Here is a 16,595-nt window from a genome sequence, read left to right as displayed (position 1 = left end):
GAAGCAGGAGCAGGAAGGCATAAATATCGGACCCTTTTTAAATGGTGTCACCTTTTAGGTGGTGTCACAACACTGTAGTTCAAGTGGGTTGTGTAAAAGAAATAAGACAGCTACAGGTCCTAATGGAGAGTACCTAAGAGATGTGAAAAATACTAGGGAGGAAAAATGGCAACAGAAATCGACATTATGAATTTTGGTGGTCTGGCTAGAATCCTAATCAGCATTTGTAACACTGCTTCTATGGGAAAAAAAATAATTTTAGAGTTCAAAAAATAGATTTATAAATAAGCCTTTGGAACCTGGCCAGTTTTTTGTTTGTTTGTTTTTTGTTTTCTTGTTTTGGAACCTGGCCAATTTTTAAGTAGGGAGGAAACTATGGGCAAAAAAATCTTGCAATTCTATGTATCTGGTGGCCAAACTTTAGTGAGATGGGGCCATTCCTTGGTATTTCTTTCCCCCTTCCATCAACATTCGAGCCCATTTCCAATAGTGGCTATTTGAAACTCTCTTGGCCTTAGCTGTTGATCTAAATCCACTCTGTGACAGAAACAGATTCCCTACTTGTCCATCTGTTTTCTCATCCTTCCCTACAGGCCTATAAGAGCACTAGGTTTTCCTTCACTCTGAACTAGTGAAGCATTCCATCTGTTATCCCTCTTACTGAGAGATACTGTGCCAAACTTATCTCACCACCTCTAGATTCTTCCCTCTGTCCTTTTCCTTCCAAATGTCTCCCTGCTTTAAAAGAAATAAACTTTAAAATAGAAAAGTAACATTTCCTCATTGTAGAATGTTTGGAAGCTTAAAAAGAAGTATGAAGAAAAAAATAAAAACACCTATAATCACATCTTCCAGGGATAACAACTTGGCATATTTCTTTCCAGATATTTTCCTATGCTGATACATAACATACACATTTTTCATAATCAAATACTATACCTTGCTTATCGCAAAATGTTTTTCAAGAAATTAATTAAAAAATACTTTTGGTGGCTATATAACATCCAACACATGGAATATAACCCAAATTTAATCACTCCCTTGGCTGGATTTGATTCCCAATTTCACTATTACAAAAATGAGCAGTTTTCTACACAAATCTTTGATGACACTTTTGTTTTCTTATATAGAATCCTGGCAGTGCAGGGTTAGAGAATACGAATGCTTTTAAGACTAGAACAATTGCTTTCCAGAAAGGCAGAACTGATTTACCTTTCTATCGGGAGCTGACGAGAACTCTGGTCTCATTATACCACAGTGGCACTGAGGGTACACTATCTTAGATAAAACAATCACTTGTTCTGAACAGTCCCTATAAATAAAAAACTAATCTCCTTCCTTTCATAGTTCAAATGACTGAATAAGTGGCATGTATTTAACTTAAAATCTTGGCCTCACCACCTACATATTTTACTGTTTCTTCCCCCACTCATTTCACTAAAATTGCTCTAACATTAGTGATCTCCCTCTAGTCCCATGAATGTTTTTTAGAATCTCACCATTAGCTCATCTGATTCTACTCTTCCCATCTTTGTAGCCATTTCACTCAACTGATCTCACCCTTCTACAAGACCTCTGACCCTCCTTACATTATACAGTTATATTCTCTCCCTTAATCTTGACCTCTATGGTATACCTTGTTTAATGTCCTCTTTGCCATTTCCATTACTTACACTGTATGTCAGGCCTCCAAGATTCAGTCTTTTTTTTTTTTTTTTTTAATGTTTTATTTTTTTCTAGGAGAGAGAGAGAGACAGCGTGAAAAGGGGAGGGTCAGAGAGACAGGGAGTCACAGACTGAAACAGGCTCCAGGCTCTGAGCTGGCAGTCAGCACAGAGCCCGAAGCGGGGCTCGAACCCACGAACCGCGAGATCATGACCCAAGCCAAAGTCGGACGCTTAACAGACTAAGCCACCCAGGCGCCCCTCAGTCTTTGCCTCTCTCCTGCATTTGTCTGTTTCAGGAAGGACTCCCTCCTTTGTCCCCTAGTCTTTGACTGGGAGATCCCACATTTACCTATTAACTCAATGTCACCTACCACTCAATAATGCAGGACCCTCTATGCCACAGCAGTATCCCTTCTTAACTTTCTTATTTCTGACAATGGGGCAACTCTCCTACAGTCCTCCACACTCAAAAACTTCAGTTTTGGGGTGCCTTGGTGGCTCAGACGATTGAGCAAATGATTTCAGCTCAGGCCATGATCTCACCATTTGTGAGTTCGAGCCCTGCATCAGGCTTGCTGCTATTAGCATGGAGGCTGCTTGGGATTTTTTGTCCCCCCTTCTCTCAAACAAACATTAAAAAAATTATTTTAAAAAACTCCCACAAAACTTCAGTCTTCCTTAAATTATCCTGCCTCACAGAGCCACACTAATTTCTTCAAAACACTTCCTATATATATAAATATATTTTATATCTTATATATTTATATATATTTATCATTTCCATCATCACCTCACACATAGATTTCTATAATATCTTCACAGGTAGGAGCTATTCATGTATGCAGCAGCCATGTTACTTTTCCAAAAATGTTTGAAAATTTCTGCATAAAGGTTTCCTTTTTGTCCAAATGGATATAGTCCAAAACACTCAAGGGTCACACCTTCTCAATACCTCCTGACTGAAATCCAAAGTAATCCTCTCTCCTTATTACCTTTTCTCTTCCCACATCCTCTCCAGACTCATTACTGCTCCTACCTTTGCTCTTGTCTGTCTCCCATGCCTTCGGTTTCAATGGAGCCTTCAGTAGATAATCTTAACCTATACTTCTATTCCTTTCTTTTTTTTTAGATTTTTTTTAGTCTTTATTTATTTTTGAGAGAGACAGTTAGAAAGAGAGAGAGAACACAAGCAGGAGAGGTAGACACAGAACCTGAAGCAGGCTCTAGGCTCTGAGCTGTTAGCACAGAGCCTGACGCGGGGCTCGAACCCACAAACTGCGAGATCATGACCTGAGCTGAAGTCAGACGCTCAACCGACTGAGCCACCCAGAGGCCCCTCTACTCCTTTCTTAAAGCCAGTGATATGCTGGGTCGTGGGGAAAATCCCTGATTTGTAGTGTTTGCCAATAACCCTCACCACAGATTTCAAGTTACCAATGAAACATGACTAATTGTGAAATTCGGAAGAGGTGTGTCCAAAGCCAATAGGAACTGGCTCCATGATACCATGGCAGCACTTAAAATCTGTTCTGCAATCTAGAACTTAATATATACTGTTCTGCATAAGCTTTCCAGATGTATTATACAGGTATATTTGTTCACTGCAATAAACTGCAGCCCGACAAAGAGCGGGAGTCCACTTACTTTAGAGCTTTCATAGGGTACAGGGCACACAATGTGTGCTCAATAAAACCCTGTTGGCAGGCACCAGAGGGTGTGATAAGCAAAGCCAAAGAATACTAAAAATGGGCATGTATTCCTTTATGGTTGGTTAGCGAAAACAAACAAAAAGAACAATGAAGGAGCAGAATGTGGTGGAAATGAAATCAGAAATAGGAGCCAGGAGATATTGGTTGTGTCCCAGTTTTGTATCTGTATGACTCTTCTGAGACCAACTCAATTCCCTTCTGAGGCTTAAGTTTCCTCATCTGTAAAATTAGGGGGCTAGGCTGCATGACCTCTAAGTTATCTCTTGATTCTAATGCTGCAGATTGTCAGTTAAAGTGACATGGAGGCTGTCCATGGTCCACTGTATTGGTGTAACAATGATAATAATAAAATCATTTTAAAATCTGTTGAAAAGTCAAAGAAGTTTAGGACAACAAAATATTTTGTCTACTAAGAGCTGGACACTGATAAATGCTGAGGATTTAGTAAAAACACTTTAGTCTTCGCCCTCATGAAATCTACAGGAGTATGGGTCAGTAGCCATTTAATTCCAAATCACTGTATCAGTGCCTTTTAACTTAAAGAGCACAGACTGCTCTAAGGAATGGACGCAAGATGGGGCGCCTGAGTGGCTCAGCCGGTTGAGCGTCTGACTTCGGCTCAGGTCATGATCTCACAGCTCATGGGTTCGAGCCCTGCATCAGGCTCTGTGCTGACAGCTAGCTCAGAGCCTGCAGCCTGCTTCGGATTCTGTGTCTCCTCCTCTCTCTGACCTTCCCCTGCTCTCTCTCTCTCAGAAATAAATAAAAAACATTAAAAAATTTAAAAAAAATGGAATGGATGCAAGATATGGATCCTCTCTTCCCCAAATAAGTATACAGTCATACAAATATGAATATAATTTCAGAGGTTCACAAGACATCTCATTGAGAAGGGGTCCAAGAACCACAAGTTAACAACTCTGACCTGTATCTACAGCTACATCTACAAAACGATAAACAAATTCAAGCTCATAAAATCCTATATTCTGTTTGCTAAGAAAGTACAGCAACGATTTCCAACAGAAACATTTAAAAATAAAGGTCTATCATTTAAAGGATTAAGTTTTGGCCATTTGAAATTTCACTGACCTAGAGTATCTTATTCCAAATAATATTCTGAATAAGTGAAGCATGCCTAGGTTATGTTTCTATTTGATCTGTCATTCCTTTGGTTCAGGTTGCCTGATAAATCAGTCTTTTTCCTGAAAACCATTTGCACATGAATGTGTGCTTCCATTTCCCAAGTAAATCTGCATTTCATGACACTTCCATTTCATATTAAAGAGACCCAAGTAGGAGTGCCTGGATGGCTCAGTCAGTCAAGCATCTGACTCTTGATTTCAGCTCAGGTCATGATCTCCTGGTCGTGAGAGCAAGCCCCATGTTGGGGCCCCATGCTGAGTGCAGAGCCAGTTTGGGATTCTTTCTCTCCCCCTCTCTGCCTCTCCCCTGCTTGCCCTTTCTCTCTCTCAAAATAAACAAACATTAAAAAAAGAGAGAGGTCCAATTAGCCATGACAAACACGTATACAACCCACACATATCCTGAATAAGCAGCTTGAATAAAGCAAAGAGCACAAGTTCCTGAATTAGAAGGCACTTACTCATCTCCCAGTTCTAACACTTTATGGCTAAATGATCTTGGACAACTCATTTAACCATCTGACCTATGCTTATTCACTTGCACATTGGAGAATGGATGATAAGACTTACCTAAGAAAGATACTATAAGAAATCAATCAAGTAAAATCATGTATGTCAGAGTACTTAGCTATAAAATGGACATAAGTGGGTGAAAGGGCAGATTGCTTAGAGCTGCTCACAAAACATCAGACATTCAAAGAAGACCCTCTGGAAAGCATTCTTCATGTAACATTCTTAGTGGATCTATCTGGAATAAAGTAAATTGTTCTTAAATTTTTAGCTCAAGGAATTTTGTTTTGACTGAATGCCCAATACTGAAGTTCTTATATATCAAAAGTCTGCAGAGAGGCTTTTGAATCTTTATAATGCATTAATATATTTCCAAGGCAGGAAGATAAAGTACTTATAAACCCTTGGTCTTGGTTCATATGTAATCAAAGTCTCGTTCACTCACTCTATTTTAGTGGTTTGTTTTTTTTTTTTTAACAGAATAATGATTCTTTCACTTACCTTGTAAGAGTTAACAGGTCAACAGGTTGTACACAAAACATTTTACATAAATTAGTTGAACGAAGCTGAACAAATCAAGGAAATCAATCTCTTAGTGGAGGGAGTGTTAATTTTAAAAGAAGCAGATAATATTCTCCAGTTTGAGACATGTTTTCCAATCCATTCTCCATTGGAATACAAAATAAGCCATACAAAAGATTTTTTTTTCACGTTTCTTCATTTACATTTGTAATGCACATTTTTTCACTAGGCAAGTTTGGGGTGATTCTTCTTTAAAATTTGAAGTAGATAACTTTTTAGTAATTTGTTACCGAAGAATTTAAAAAAAAATCAATCATTACGCCTCACTAAAGCTCATTAAAGTGACCAAAAGAGATTTGCCCTGGTGCTTGGAAAAGAGTCAAGAGGCAAACATTCTGATTTCTCAGCCCCTACTAAGCAAAGGCTTTGGAAGTTTCCCAAGGAGACAAATTAAGCGCTGACTCCAAACACCCATTACACAAATGTCTATTAGAAAAATAAACTGCAGATTCTACGTAACACTTTTCCTCCAAGAAATTCAAAGTACTTCACTGTAAGATGGTTTAAGAGAAACTATCTCCCATTTTAGGAAAACATTTACTATTATTCTGCAAAACCTTAAATTCCTTTTCTAATCAGACACTAAGTAGGTAGGGAACCTCAGACTCGGTTTTCTCTGAGAGCAGAGATAAACTTTTGAGACGGCGGGAGGCTGGGGAGTCTCAAAAACAGACATGGACGGGAGAGGTTATGGGAAGCTGAATCAACCAGGCAAATGGGAGGGGGGGGGGCTCCAGAAATGGCAGGTGCATTAAGAACTGAGCTCAGATGAGTCGGGATGGGGGCGGGGCGATAAAGAACGGGGAGCAAGGGCTCCTTAAGTTAGTGGGAGCTGGTGGACGGATGGCCAGGCGCCAGGGTCACTCTGGGCCAACCTCGACTATCTGCTCAGCAGTTGCACTCTCATCTCAGCCTTTACTCTCTCCCATCACTGGGGTAGGATTCTGAGGAATTGGGAGTGCGTGATGAAGCCAAGCAATAACCAGGCCTGGGGGAGCTGCAGGGTTCCACAATCACCAGCAGCCACGCTGCCTTACCAACCACCCCCAGCCCAACCCGCGTCTCACCCGCCGCCCAGCGCAGGCCGCGCAGGCTCCCCATGGCCGCCTACTCCGCCGACCCGACTGCGCCTCGCGGGCGGTGACAACGCGGACCCGTTCAATGTCACCAAACTCCGCAACGGGAAAAAGGGGCGGGCGGCAGTGGCAGAACGGACATGTGGGATTTGAGGGCGGACCCAGCGGGTGGTGCGTGACGCGCAGGGCGTGTGGGCAGGGCCTGCGTGACGCATGGAGCGTGTGGGACGTGCGTGACGCGCAGACTGCGGGCTGAGCGCTGGGTTCCTCCCAGCACGGTGCAGCGTCCTGGGCGCGTCTTTAAAAAGGCTTTTGTGGGGTTTGGGTATTAGTGGCGTTTTGCAACGATCATTCTCTGTGTCTAAGAAAGCAACCCTTTGAAACAGAAGAAATGTGATCACTGCAGAAGTGCTGTGAACTGCAGACCCCGAAATCACACTGCCTAGATAAACCTAGTATTTCAATACTGTTTTTTCAGCTTTTTAAAATAAATATATTGCCTTTATCAAAAATATAAATTAAGCTCCACTACATGTCTTAGTGACTGGGAGCGTATTTTTCAGCTTACGTGAGAAATTCACAAGTATGTGTCCTATTTCTTCAATTTGCCTATTTTTATAAAACCAGGCATTTCCACATCTGAACACTTTACACAACCCTTACTCCACACTGCCAGGTTTTTTTGTTTGTTTTACTTTTATTTTTGAGAGAAATGGAGACTCCGATGCGGGGCCCCATCAGCCGTGAGATCATGACCTGGGCCGAAAGTGGATGCTCAACCCATTGAGCCACCCAGGGACCCCCAGTAATGTCTTTTTAAAAAAACATTTCTTAGCAGTCCCAAATTCCTAACGAACAAAGGCTTTCGTGCTAAAGGACGGGAGGTAAATAATGAAGTGGGAGGGTTAAGAAAAACTCACTCTACTCTAGGTTACCTCTTCAAAGGACCAGGTTGGTGCCACCAAGGGGAAAAAACGGGATTGGAGTAAAGCTATCCCTTCAAGTTCTGATACTCTCTGATACAACTAGGCCAGTTCCAGGAGGCCGTGTTAAAGGTGTAGGAGCGAAAAGGATGGCAGGGTTACAGGTTTCGATGCAGATGAGTACTAGGGAACAGACAAACCTTGCCTTAGGTTTGTCGCTGATGTTCTTCGGAATAAATTTTGTTAGGCGGCGACGCGGACACCTTTGCTCCGTGGTGATTGGCTCCCGGCGGGGGCCTCGCGTTTGTCCAATATGGCGGCGCCCAGTGGTGGTGTGAACTGTGAGGAGTTCGCCGAGTTCCAGGTGATGGGGTTTTCCTAATGTGGCAGGTGTTACCCCCCAATTGTCCTCGAATCCTGTTCCCTGATATAGCCTGGGAGGGAGTGCGGATCAGTTGTGGAAGAAGCGGGCAGTTCAAGGCTCCCTTTTCCAACCATTGGAGGTCATGGGGGCGCGAGCTTGGCCATGGAGAGCGAGGCAGCTCCGTGGGGGTCATGGTTCTCCCTACGGTACCCAGGCCTTGAGTAACCGTCCTGGGAAACTCCGAGTGGTTCCGAGGTGGTAAAACCAACCTTGGGCCGGGTGGTAGGGATTATAACAACCTTTGAAGCCATCCCCTGAACTCAGTTCCTAGCCTCCGCCGTCCCACTCGTAAAAAAAAAAAAAGTTGACCATTTGTAGGAGAGAAGAAAGTGAAGGAGAACTTATTTACTTGATAAAACAAAACAAAGAACTTGGTACAAGTTTTACTGTTTTGATGGGGAGAACGTTTGGAGCCTTGAAGAGGCGATTAATTTTAGTCCTGCTGTGGTGCTCTGCCTTCCTAACCATTAGAGGAAATGTAACACTTAACGAAAGTGTATTTTAGGGCTAATACCAACCCACGAATTTAAAAAAAGCGGTCTGGATTTCAACTAAGTTAGTATGAAGTTATATTTTATTGTAGGCAGAAACACGCTTGTGTCTAGATAAAGAGTTGAATTAAAAAATCATGACCTTACAAATGTATCTTTAAAGGTAATGAAAAATAATTTTATGTATCACTGACCTATCTGGAGGAAGTGTTGTGCTAAGAGCCATTTTGTAGGAAGTGGTATTCTCGAGGATAACTTCAACTGACTGAATTATTTGACAAACATTATTTGGCCAAAGAAGTTTATGTGGGGTCCTTCCACTTTCCTTGTGCCCTCTTCACTTCAGCTCCTCCTTAGAATAGATCAGCACAACAGCAGCCAACTTCAAATGTGATCAAAGTGCAGGACAAATACAGATAGTTGTAAAAAAAATCTTAAATAAGATAGAAAAGGGTCGTTAGATTATTAAGTATAAGAATATTTAAGATTAACAGGCCCATTTGTGACCTTGATCTCTCACATTAATTAGTACTATGAATTAATGAGCTCAGATAACTGAGCAATGATAGCCTTAAAGTTTACTAGAATGAGCACTGGTTAGGGAGTTAGATGTTGTGGATTCTAATACTGCTTCTGCCATTAACAGTTTTGGGACCTTGAGCTAATTGCTTAACCACTTAGGAATTAACTTTTGAATCTGTAAAATAAGATTTTGTTAAGTGACATTTAAAACTGCTTCCATCTGGATAATTATTTGAATCTCTAAAACAATAATTTCTTTCAAGTTAGCAAACATACAGTGTATACAGTGTGCTCTTGGCATCAGAAGTAGATTCCTATGAATCATCACTTATGTACACAACGCTCTGCTCATCCCAACAAGTCCCCTCCTCAATGCCCATCACCCATTTTTCCCTCTCCCCCCTCCCCCCACCAACCCTCAGTTTGTTCTCTGTATTTAAGAGTCTCTTATGGTTTGCCTCCCTCTCTGTTTGAAACTATTTTTTCCCCTTCCCTTCCCCTATGGTTTTCTGTTAAGTTTCTCAAATTCCACATATGAGTGAAAAATATATCTGTCTTTCTCTGCGTTGCTTATTTCACTTAGCATAATACCCTCCATTTCCATTTATGTTGTTGCAAATGGCAAGAGTTCATTCTTTCTCATTGCCAAATAGTATCCCATTGTATATACAAACCACGTCTCCTTTATCCATTTATCCGTTGATGGACATTTGGGCTCTTTCCATAATTTGGCTATTGTCAATAATGCTGCTATAAACATTGGGGTACATGTGCCCCTATGCATCAGCACTCCTGTATCCTTTGGATGAATTCCTAGTAGTGCTATTGCTGGGTAGTAGGGTAATTTTATTTTTAATTTTTTGAGGAGCGTCCACACTTTTCCAAAGTGGCTGCACCAGTTTGCATTCCCACCAGCAGTGCAAGAGCGGTCCCTGTTTCTCCATATCCTTGCCAACATCTGTTTTCCTGAGTTGTTAATTTTAATGTTTATTTATTTTTGAGAGAGAGACACACACAGAGAATATGAGCAGCAGAGGGGCAGAGAAAGAGGGAGATACAGAATCCGAAGCAGGCTCCAGGCTCTGAGCTCATGCGGGGGTAGGGGGCTGGAACTCATGAACCATGAGATCATGACCTGAGTTGACGTCAGATGCATAACTGCACCCCCTGAGTTGTTTTTAATTTTAGCCACTCTGGTGTGAAGTGGATCTCAATGTCGTTTTGATTTGTATTTGATTTGATTTTTCGTTTTAATGTGTTGGCCATCTGGATGTCTTTGGAAAAGTGTCTATTCATGTCTTCTGCCCATTTATTCACTGGATTATTTGTTTTTTGAGCTTTGAGTTTGGCAAGTTCTTTGTAGCTTTTGAGTACTAATCCTTTATGCGATATGTTATTTGGAAATATCTTTTCCCATTCTGTCTGTTGCCTTTTAGTTTTGTCAATTGTTTCCTTTGCCGTGGAGAAGCTTTTTATCTTGATGGGGTCCCAATAGTTCATTTTTGCTTTTATTTCCCTTACCTTTGGAGATATGTCGAGTAACAAGTTGCTGCGGCTGAGGTCAAAGAGGTTGTTGCCTGGTTTCTCCACTAGGATTTTGATGGTTTCCTATCTCACATTTAGAGCCTTCATCCATTTTGTGTGTGGTGTAAAAAAGTGATCCAGTTTCAGTCTTCTTCATGTTGCTGTTCAGTTCTCTCAGCACCATTTGTTAAAGAGACTGGTTTTTTTTTCCCAATGGATACACTTTTCTGCTTTGTCAAAGATTAGTTGGCCATACATTTGTGGGTCCAATTCTCTATTCCATTGGTCTATGTGTCTGTCTAAAACTAAATTTCAAAGGATCTCTGTTAAAAGACCCCACAGTGCTTAAAAACCACTTTTATTTGTTTCTTTTGGAAAGTCAGATAAGATGTAAGGGGAGCAAAAGCTAAATTCTCTTGTAGAACCATTCCATTCACAGAAATAATGTAAATAAAAAGGTCATAAAATGAGTTTCATTAGTGAAACCTGGGTAACTTTTTAGATAGTTTTTCTAGGGCTTTTCCAAATGTGTGGTTTATAATGGAGAATACCCTGGATTAAAAGTCAGAAGATCTGATTTTCTAGAGCTGGCTTTGGCATATCACTTAACCTCATTGTAAATTAGTATAAGAACATTTGCTGCTATAGGCATATATAGGCACACATGAACATAAGTGAAGGTACTGTGAGATGTAAAAAATGTAGTATAATATTTAGATTTAGATGAATTAGATAAAATTATAAGCTGTGGTTAGCTGGCACATACAAATTATTAATCAAAGATAATATTTTTTAAAGCTGTGAAACCATTACATTTTGCATGTAAGTATCCTAAATATTAACAGCACTACACTAAGTACTGGAAGAGAAACAGGAAATCGTGTATTTTTATTATAATGATATAAGTACTTTTTCTTTAAAATTTTATTATGAAAATGTCCAAACAGGGGCGCCTGGGTGGCTTAGTCGGTTAAGCGTCCGACTTTCGCTTAGGTCATGATCTCGCGGTTCGTGGGTTCGAGCCCCGCGTCGGGCCCTGTGCTGACTGCCAGCTCGGAGCCTGGAGCCTGTTTCAGTCTGTGACTCCCTCTCTCTCTGACCCTCCCCTGCTCACGCTGTCTCTCTCTCCTAGAAATAAATAAAACATTAAAAAAAAAATTAAAAAAAAAAAAAAGAAAATGTCCAAACATTACAGAAAAGTTGAAAGAATTTTACAGTGAACATCTAGATTCTATAATCAGTGATTTGCAATATTTACTCTATCATATACCCATCTCAATCTACCCGTCATTTCACCTCTTTATTTTTTTGATGAATTTCCGAGTAAGTTGTAAACATCTATATTCTTCACTCCTAAACGTGTCATTATTCCTGTCATTAACTAGAGTTCAGTATTTGCTCACTTTCATTCTGTAAAACTTACATGCAGTGAAATGCACTGACATTCTTTTGATATTTACATATACTTGTAGTACAAACCTCCATCAACATAAGAGAATAACATTGTCACCTCCAAAGGTTTCTCATGCCCTTCCCAGTCAGTCCTGTCCATATATCCCTCCTCCTCCCCTCTTATAACTGCTATCCTGATTTTTTTCAATGTAGGTGCATGTTTTTAAGTTTGAATGTTGAAAATATTTTTAAGTTTTTGCAGTTCTTATTTTTCCATTATAAAAGTTGGACTTAGCACTCCTGGAAAATATTCCAAGATGAAATAAAGTCCAGAAAAAATGTTTAAAATTGAGTGTCTAGAATTCCACTTGAATACTCATTTAGCAAGAACTTATTGGATAGTTTATTGGTCTGCTAGGGCTTCCATAATGAATTCTACAGACTGGGTGGCTTAAACAACAGAAATTCATTTTTTCACAGTTCTAGAGGCTCAAAGTCCAAGATCAAAGTCCTGTCAGGGTTGTTTTCTGGTTCATCATGTCTTCCTGGCTTGCATGTTGCAGCCTCTTTGCTGTGTTCTCACATGACCTCTTTGTGCACAAAAAGAGAGAGAGAGAGAGAGAGAAAGAAAGAGAGAGAGAGAGATCTCTGGTATCTCCTTCTTGTATAAGGATATAAATTCTATAGGATTAGGGCCCCACTCTTATGACCTCATTTAACCTTAATTACCTCCCTATAGACTTTATCTCCAAATACAGTCACACTGCGAGTTGGGACTTCAACATGAATTTGGTGTGGTGGGAGACACAATTCACTGTATTACCTGTTAGGTACCAGACACTTGGGGAGACTCCGTGGACAGAATATAAAACAAGGAACATAATGCAAGCAGGTATATAAAACATGTAGAAGATAGTTAGAATATAAATAAAATGCTATAAAGGTCAGAGAGAAATAAATAAAGAGATGGTAGTTCAGTTGGGCCTTAGGCAGGACCAGGGGAATTCTAAGTAGAAGGAATGGTATATAGGCAGAAATTTTATTTATTTGAGGGAAATAGCCAATCAGTATTGCTGGAATTCAGGATTTACACAGGGACACATTGAGATTATAGAAAAGATAGGAACCGGATTATGGAAGGCCTTGAATGCCAAGTGTGAGATTAGGGAGTCATTTTTGAACAGAGGGTGAAATGATTAAAGGGATGCTTTAGGAACATTCATTAGTACTGCCACAGTCTTTGTTCATCCCCATCATGTTTGCAGTTAGCTTTGCAATATCCCTCCTTATCTCAGTCATTCCATTCTCCAGTATATCTTCCTTCAATCTAATCTCCATGGCTTTATACTGTTGTCTTCTCTAAGTTTTAGAATCTAAAGCCATGCATCTAATTTCAGGCTTCTGTGACCAGGTCTAAACTACTTAATATGACATACAAGACCTTTTAAAACCCAGTCCCAAAGTCTTCTCTCTAGTTATATCTCTTACCGTCTCTTGTTCATGTTTCTCTCTCCCCAACCACTGCCACCTCCAACATACATCTGAACCCTCTGTCCTGCCACAGAGGCCTCCTTTTCCCTGAATGCTTCAAGCTCTTTATCATTTCTGATATTTTTCCACTGGTTGCCACCCTAAAATCCCTTCTTCCTGACCCTGTCTCTCACCCAGTTCATATATCAGCTGAAGAAAATCAACTAAGTATTGTTTCCCAGAATGTTTAAGTTTTTGTATTTCTGGAGGGAATGTTTATTCATTTATACACCATTGATTTTGGTAATTAGGTACAGACAAAATAGACTGTTTTCTAGCATCAGTGATGGTTCCTTTTGTAACGTGTCCAGCTGTTCTCTGGGCCTGGAGGTCCTGGGTGTCAAGAGGACAAGTCTCTGTTTCTAGGGGGTGGGGGGAGCACAGTGTGAACATTGCTATAAAAATATGGTTTGAGGAACAAAATCTGAAAAGAGCACCGTGTGAATGGAATCTACTTGGTACCTTTAGGCAGAGGGTGAGGAGGGAAAGTTTAATGAATTCCAGGTATTCTTTGGAGTACATTTTTATTTTACTGTCACATAATTGACCTTTTACCACACCCCGTATACCCTGCCCAAAAGAATTAAAGGAATTTACCTGAAGATTAACCTTAGCAATAGAGTATAGTATAATTATAGGGGCAATAGAAAGTTTTCTCTACCCCTCCCTACTAAATATGGGCACTCCTTCAATACCAAAATTGGCCTCTGAGAGAATGAGATTTTCACCCCATAATTACAGATAAGACATAAAATGCAATTTTAAGATAAGTGTCTGAATAATTTTAAAGGGCCAGCCTAAAATTAGAGATTCATGATATATCAGAATCTCTTCTTGTTTTGAGGAGGATGGGATGAAAGATTAGAGAAGCTGGAGACATTACAAGATTTGGAGTGTTATCTTTTGCTGATGCTTTGACATTTAGAAGTTGGTTAGGGTTCCGGGTCCTATACAAAGATGTAGTCTTGAGAGAGCCACTGAACTATGTGTATTTCTGTATTATCTCTGTGGACTTGTGTTGTGATTTATTGTTTATGATGTCTCCTCAGGGGTGTCTTCTGTATATTTTCTTAGTGAATTTGTGAGAAAGGGAGGGAGTAGGGAGGATGCCATTGGAGCCAGGCATCAGAGATTAGTCTGTAATTCCTTATGAATAATACACATGATTTACTGGGAGTGCTTAGGTGTCTATGTTGACTTTCATTTGCTCTCAGTCAAATGAGGGCCAACCAAACTTTTCTCTAGACCCCTTTGGAGTTGCCTTAAGAACTCTGGTGCTGTTTGCACTGTAAATCAGTGTGTGCCTAATGAATTGGTTTGTAGTTCTTTTCCTTCTCCCTTTGCATTTTTGAAAGAAATTCCTTTCTGAATCTTATCCCCCCCCCTTTTAGTTTTTTTAGTATCTTTTTTTGGTGACATTTAAGAATAGCTTAGAGTTCTTATTATCAGTTTAGAAATTGTCATTATATTTTCTCTAATTCAATACTGCCTAGTAGAACTTTTTGTGATGGTGGAAATTTGTGCCATCCACTAGTAACATGTGGCCCTTGAGCACTTGAAATGTGGCCAGTGCAACTAAGGTACTGAATTTTAAGTTATTTAATTTTAATTAAAATAACCTCATATAGGTTATTTTCTACCCTATGTCTACCCTATTAAAACTCAAATTTCAGATCATATGTTGATGATTCTCTAGCACACAGAAGATCGATGTATTTGAAAATCCACAGTTGTAGGTTCCATTGGTAAGACTGTGAAATTGACTGATTCATTACCTAGTTAATGCAGATCAATTCCCATTGCTATATAAAACTTAACTTTTAATGGAGAGGAATTTGACTATATAGCTAGTGAACAAACTCAAAACTGGTTAAAGTTCATAGTAAATAAAAATTCCAGGGAACGTCAAGCTATGTAATCTTTTACCTGGTTTGCTGTGTCCTAACTGATCCTTTTGCATTTACTCCTGTCCCTATCTGATTCATTTTCCACAATTTAATACTTTAACCTAAGCAGTCATTTCAGAATACAGATTTGATCATGTAACCCCACCATACTTAACCACTTCATTGGTTCTCCATTCTCTCAGGAAAAAGACTAAAGTCCTGTAATGTGACCTATAGTGGTAGGCCTCAGTTTATACTGTATTTTCTCTTACTCTCTGTTCAGAAGCCACATTAACTTTTCAGTCTATTAAACATTCTGTTCAGATGACTCTTGTTAAGATCATCCATGATTTCCATCTTACTAAATCCGAAAGTTAATTTATGTTCACATTTTTCTTGACTTCCTAGGAACATTCAACATAGGTGACCATTCCCCTCCTGAAACCTTTTCTCTGACTTCTGTGATATCACAGTTTTTCTCTTGCACTTTAAATGCTAGAGTTCTTTCTTGACCCCCTTCATTCCCAACAGTGTTCCTCAGTGATCTCTTCTCGTCTCATGACTTTTAATAACATCAACTTGTTAATATAACTCTAGCCTTGTTTAGTGTCAGACTGGTATTTTCAACTTTCTATCCAATTTGTCTATGCAGATATTTAATAAGCGTCTCAAACTTACCATGTCCAGAGCAGAACCTTAAAAAAGGAAAGAAAGAAAGAAAGAAAGAAAGAAAGAAAGAAAGAAAGAAAGAAAGAAAGAAAGAAGAAATAGAAAGAAGGAAAAGAAACAAAAACTTTTTGTGTGCAAAAATTCAGTCCTATTCAAAAGGAGAGATAGTACCATGGATCCCTATGTACCCAAACCTTAACTTCAGTAATCAATTCATAGCCACTCTTGTTTTATTTATATTTTACCACTCACCCTAACCTATCCAGATTATTTTGCAGCACACCCCAGATTCCATAGTTTTTTCTGTAAATATTTCAGTCTCTATCTCTAATAGATTATAACTTTAAACACAATATCAGTATCATACAATTAACAATAACCCTAAATATCATCAAATATCCTTTGAGTCATAATGGAACTTTGATCTCATTCCTTTCAAATCTTTTCCTCCCTCAGTCTCCCTGACATCAGTTAATGACACTACCATCCATTCAGTTGTTCATGCCTCAAACCTAACAGTCATCTTGTTTTCTCATTCCCCACCACCA

At 39.7% G+C, this 16,595-nt stretch overlaps 2 protein-coding genes across 4 annotated transcripts in view; one reads left to right on the top strand and one right to left on the bottom strand.

The window, feature by feature from the left end:
* Positions 1-6,818, bottom strand: part of FAM162A (family with sequence similarity 162 member A) — a 30,503-nt gene extending 23,685 nt beyond the window's left edge. The window contains exon 1 of the mRNA XM_039240603.1: positions 6,678-6,818. Coding sequence (XP_039096534.1) covers positions 6,678-6,711 — 34 coding nt within the window. The 5' untranslated portion in view covers positions 6,712-6,818. The remainder of the gene's footprint in view (positions 1-6,677) is intronic.
* MIX23 (mitochondrial matrix import factor 23) overlaps positions 1-16,595 on the top strand; it is a 61,648-nt gene that overhangs the window by 28,123 nt on the left and 16,930 nt on the right. The window contains exon 1 of one of the 3 annotated variants that reach the window (XM_039240605.1): positions 7,890-7,973. The exons of the other annotated variants lie outside the window; for them this stretch is intronic. Within the exon in view, the coding sequence (XP_039096536.1) occupies positions 7,923-7,973 (51 nt within the window). The 5' untranslated portion in view covers positions 7,890-7,922. Of the gene's footprint in view, positions 1-7,889; positions 7,974-16,595 lie in introns of those variants that run through there. 3 annotated transcript variants of the gene reach the window in all.

The sequence above is a fragment of the Hyaena hyaena genome, unplaced genomic scaffold (genome assembly GCF_003009895.1).
Source record: "Hyaena hyaena isolate Hyena2069 unplaced genomic scaffold, ASM300989v1 scaffold_180, whole genome shotgun sequence".
NCBI classification, from domain to species: domain Eukaryota; kingdom Metazoa; phylum Chordata; class Mammalia; order Carnivora; family Hyaenidae; genus Hyaena; species Hyaena hyaena.
This window is presented reverse-complemented; position numbering and strand designations above follow the sequence as displayed.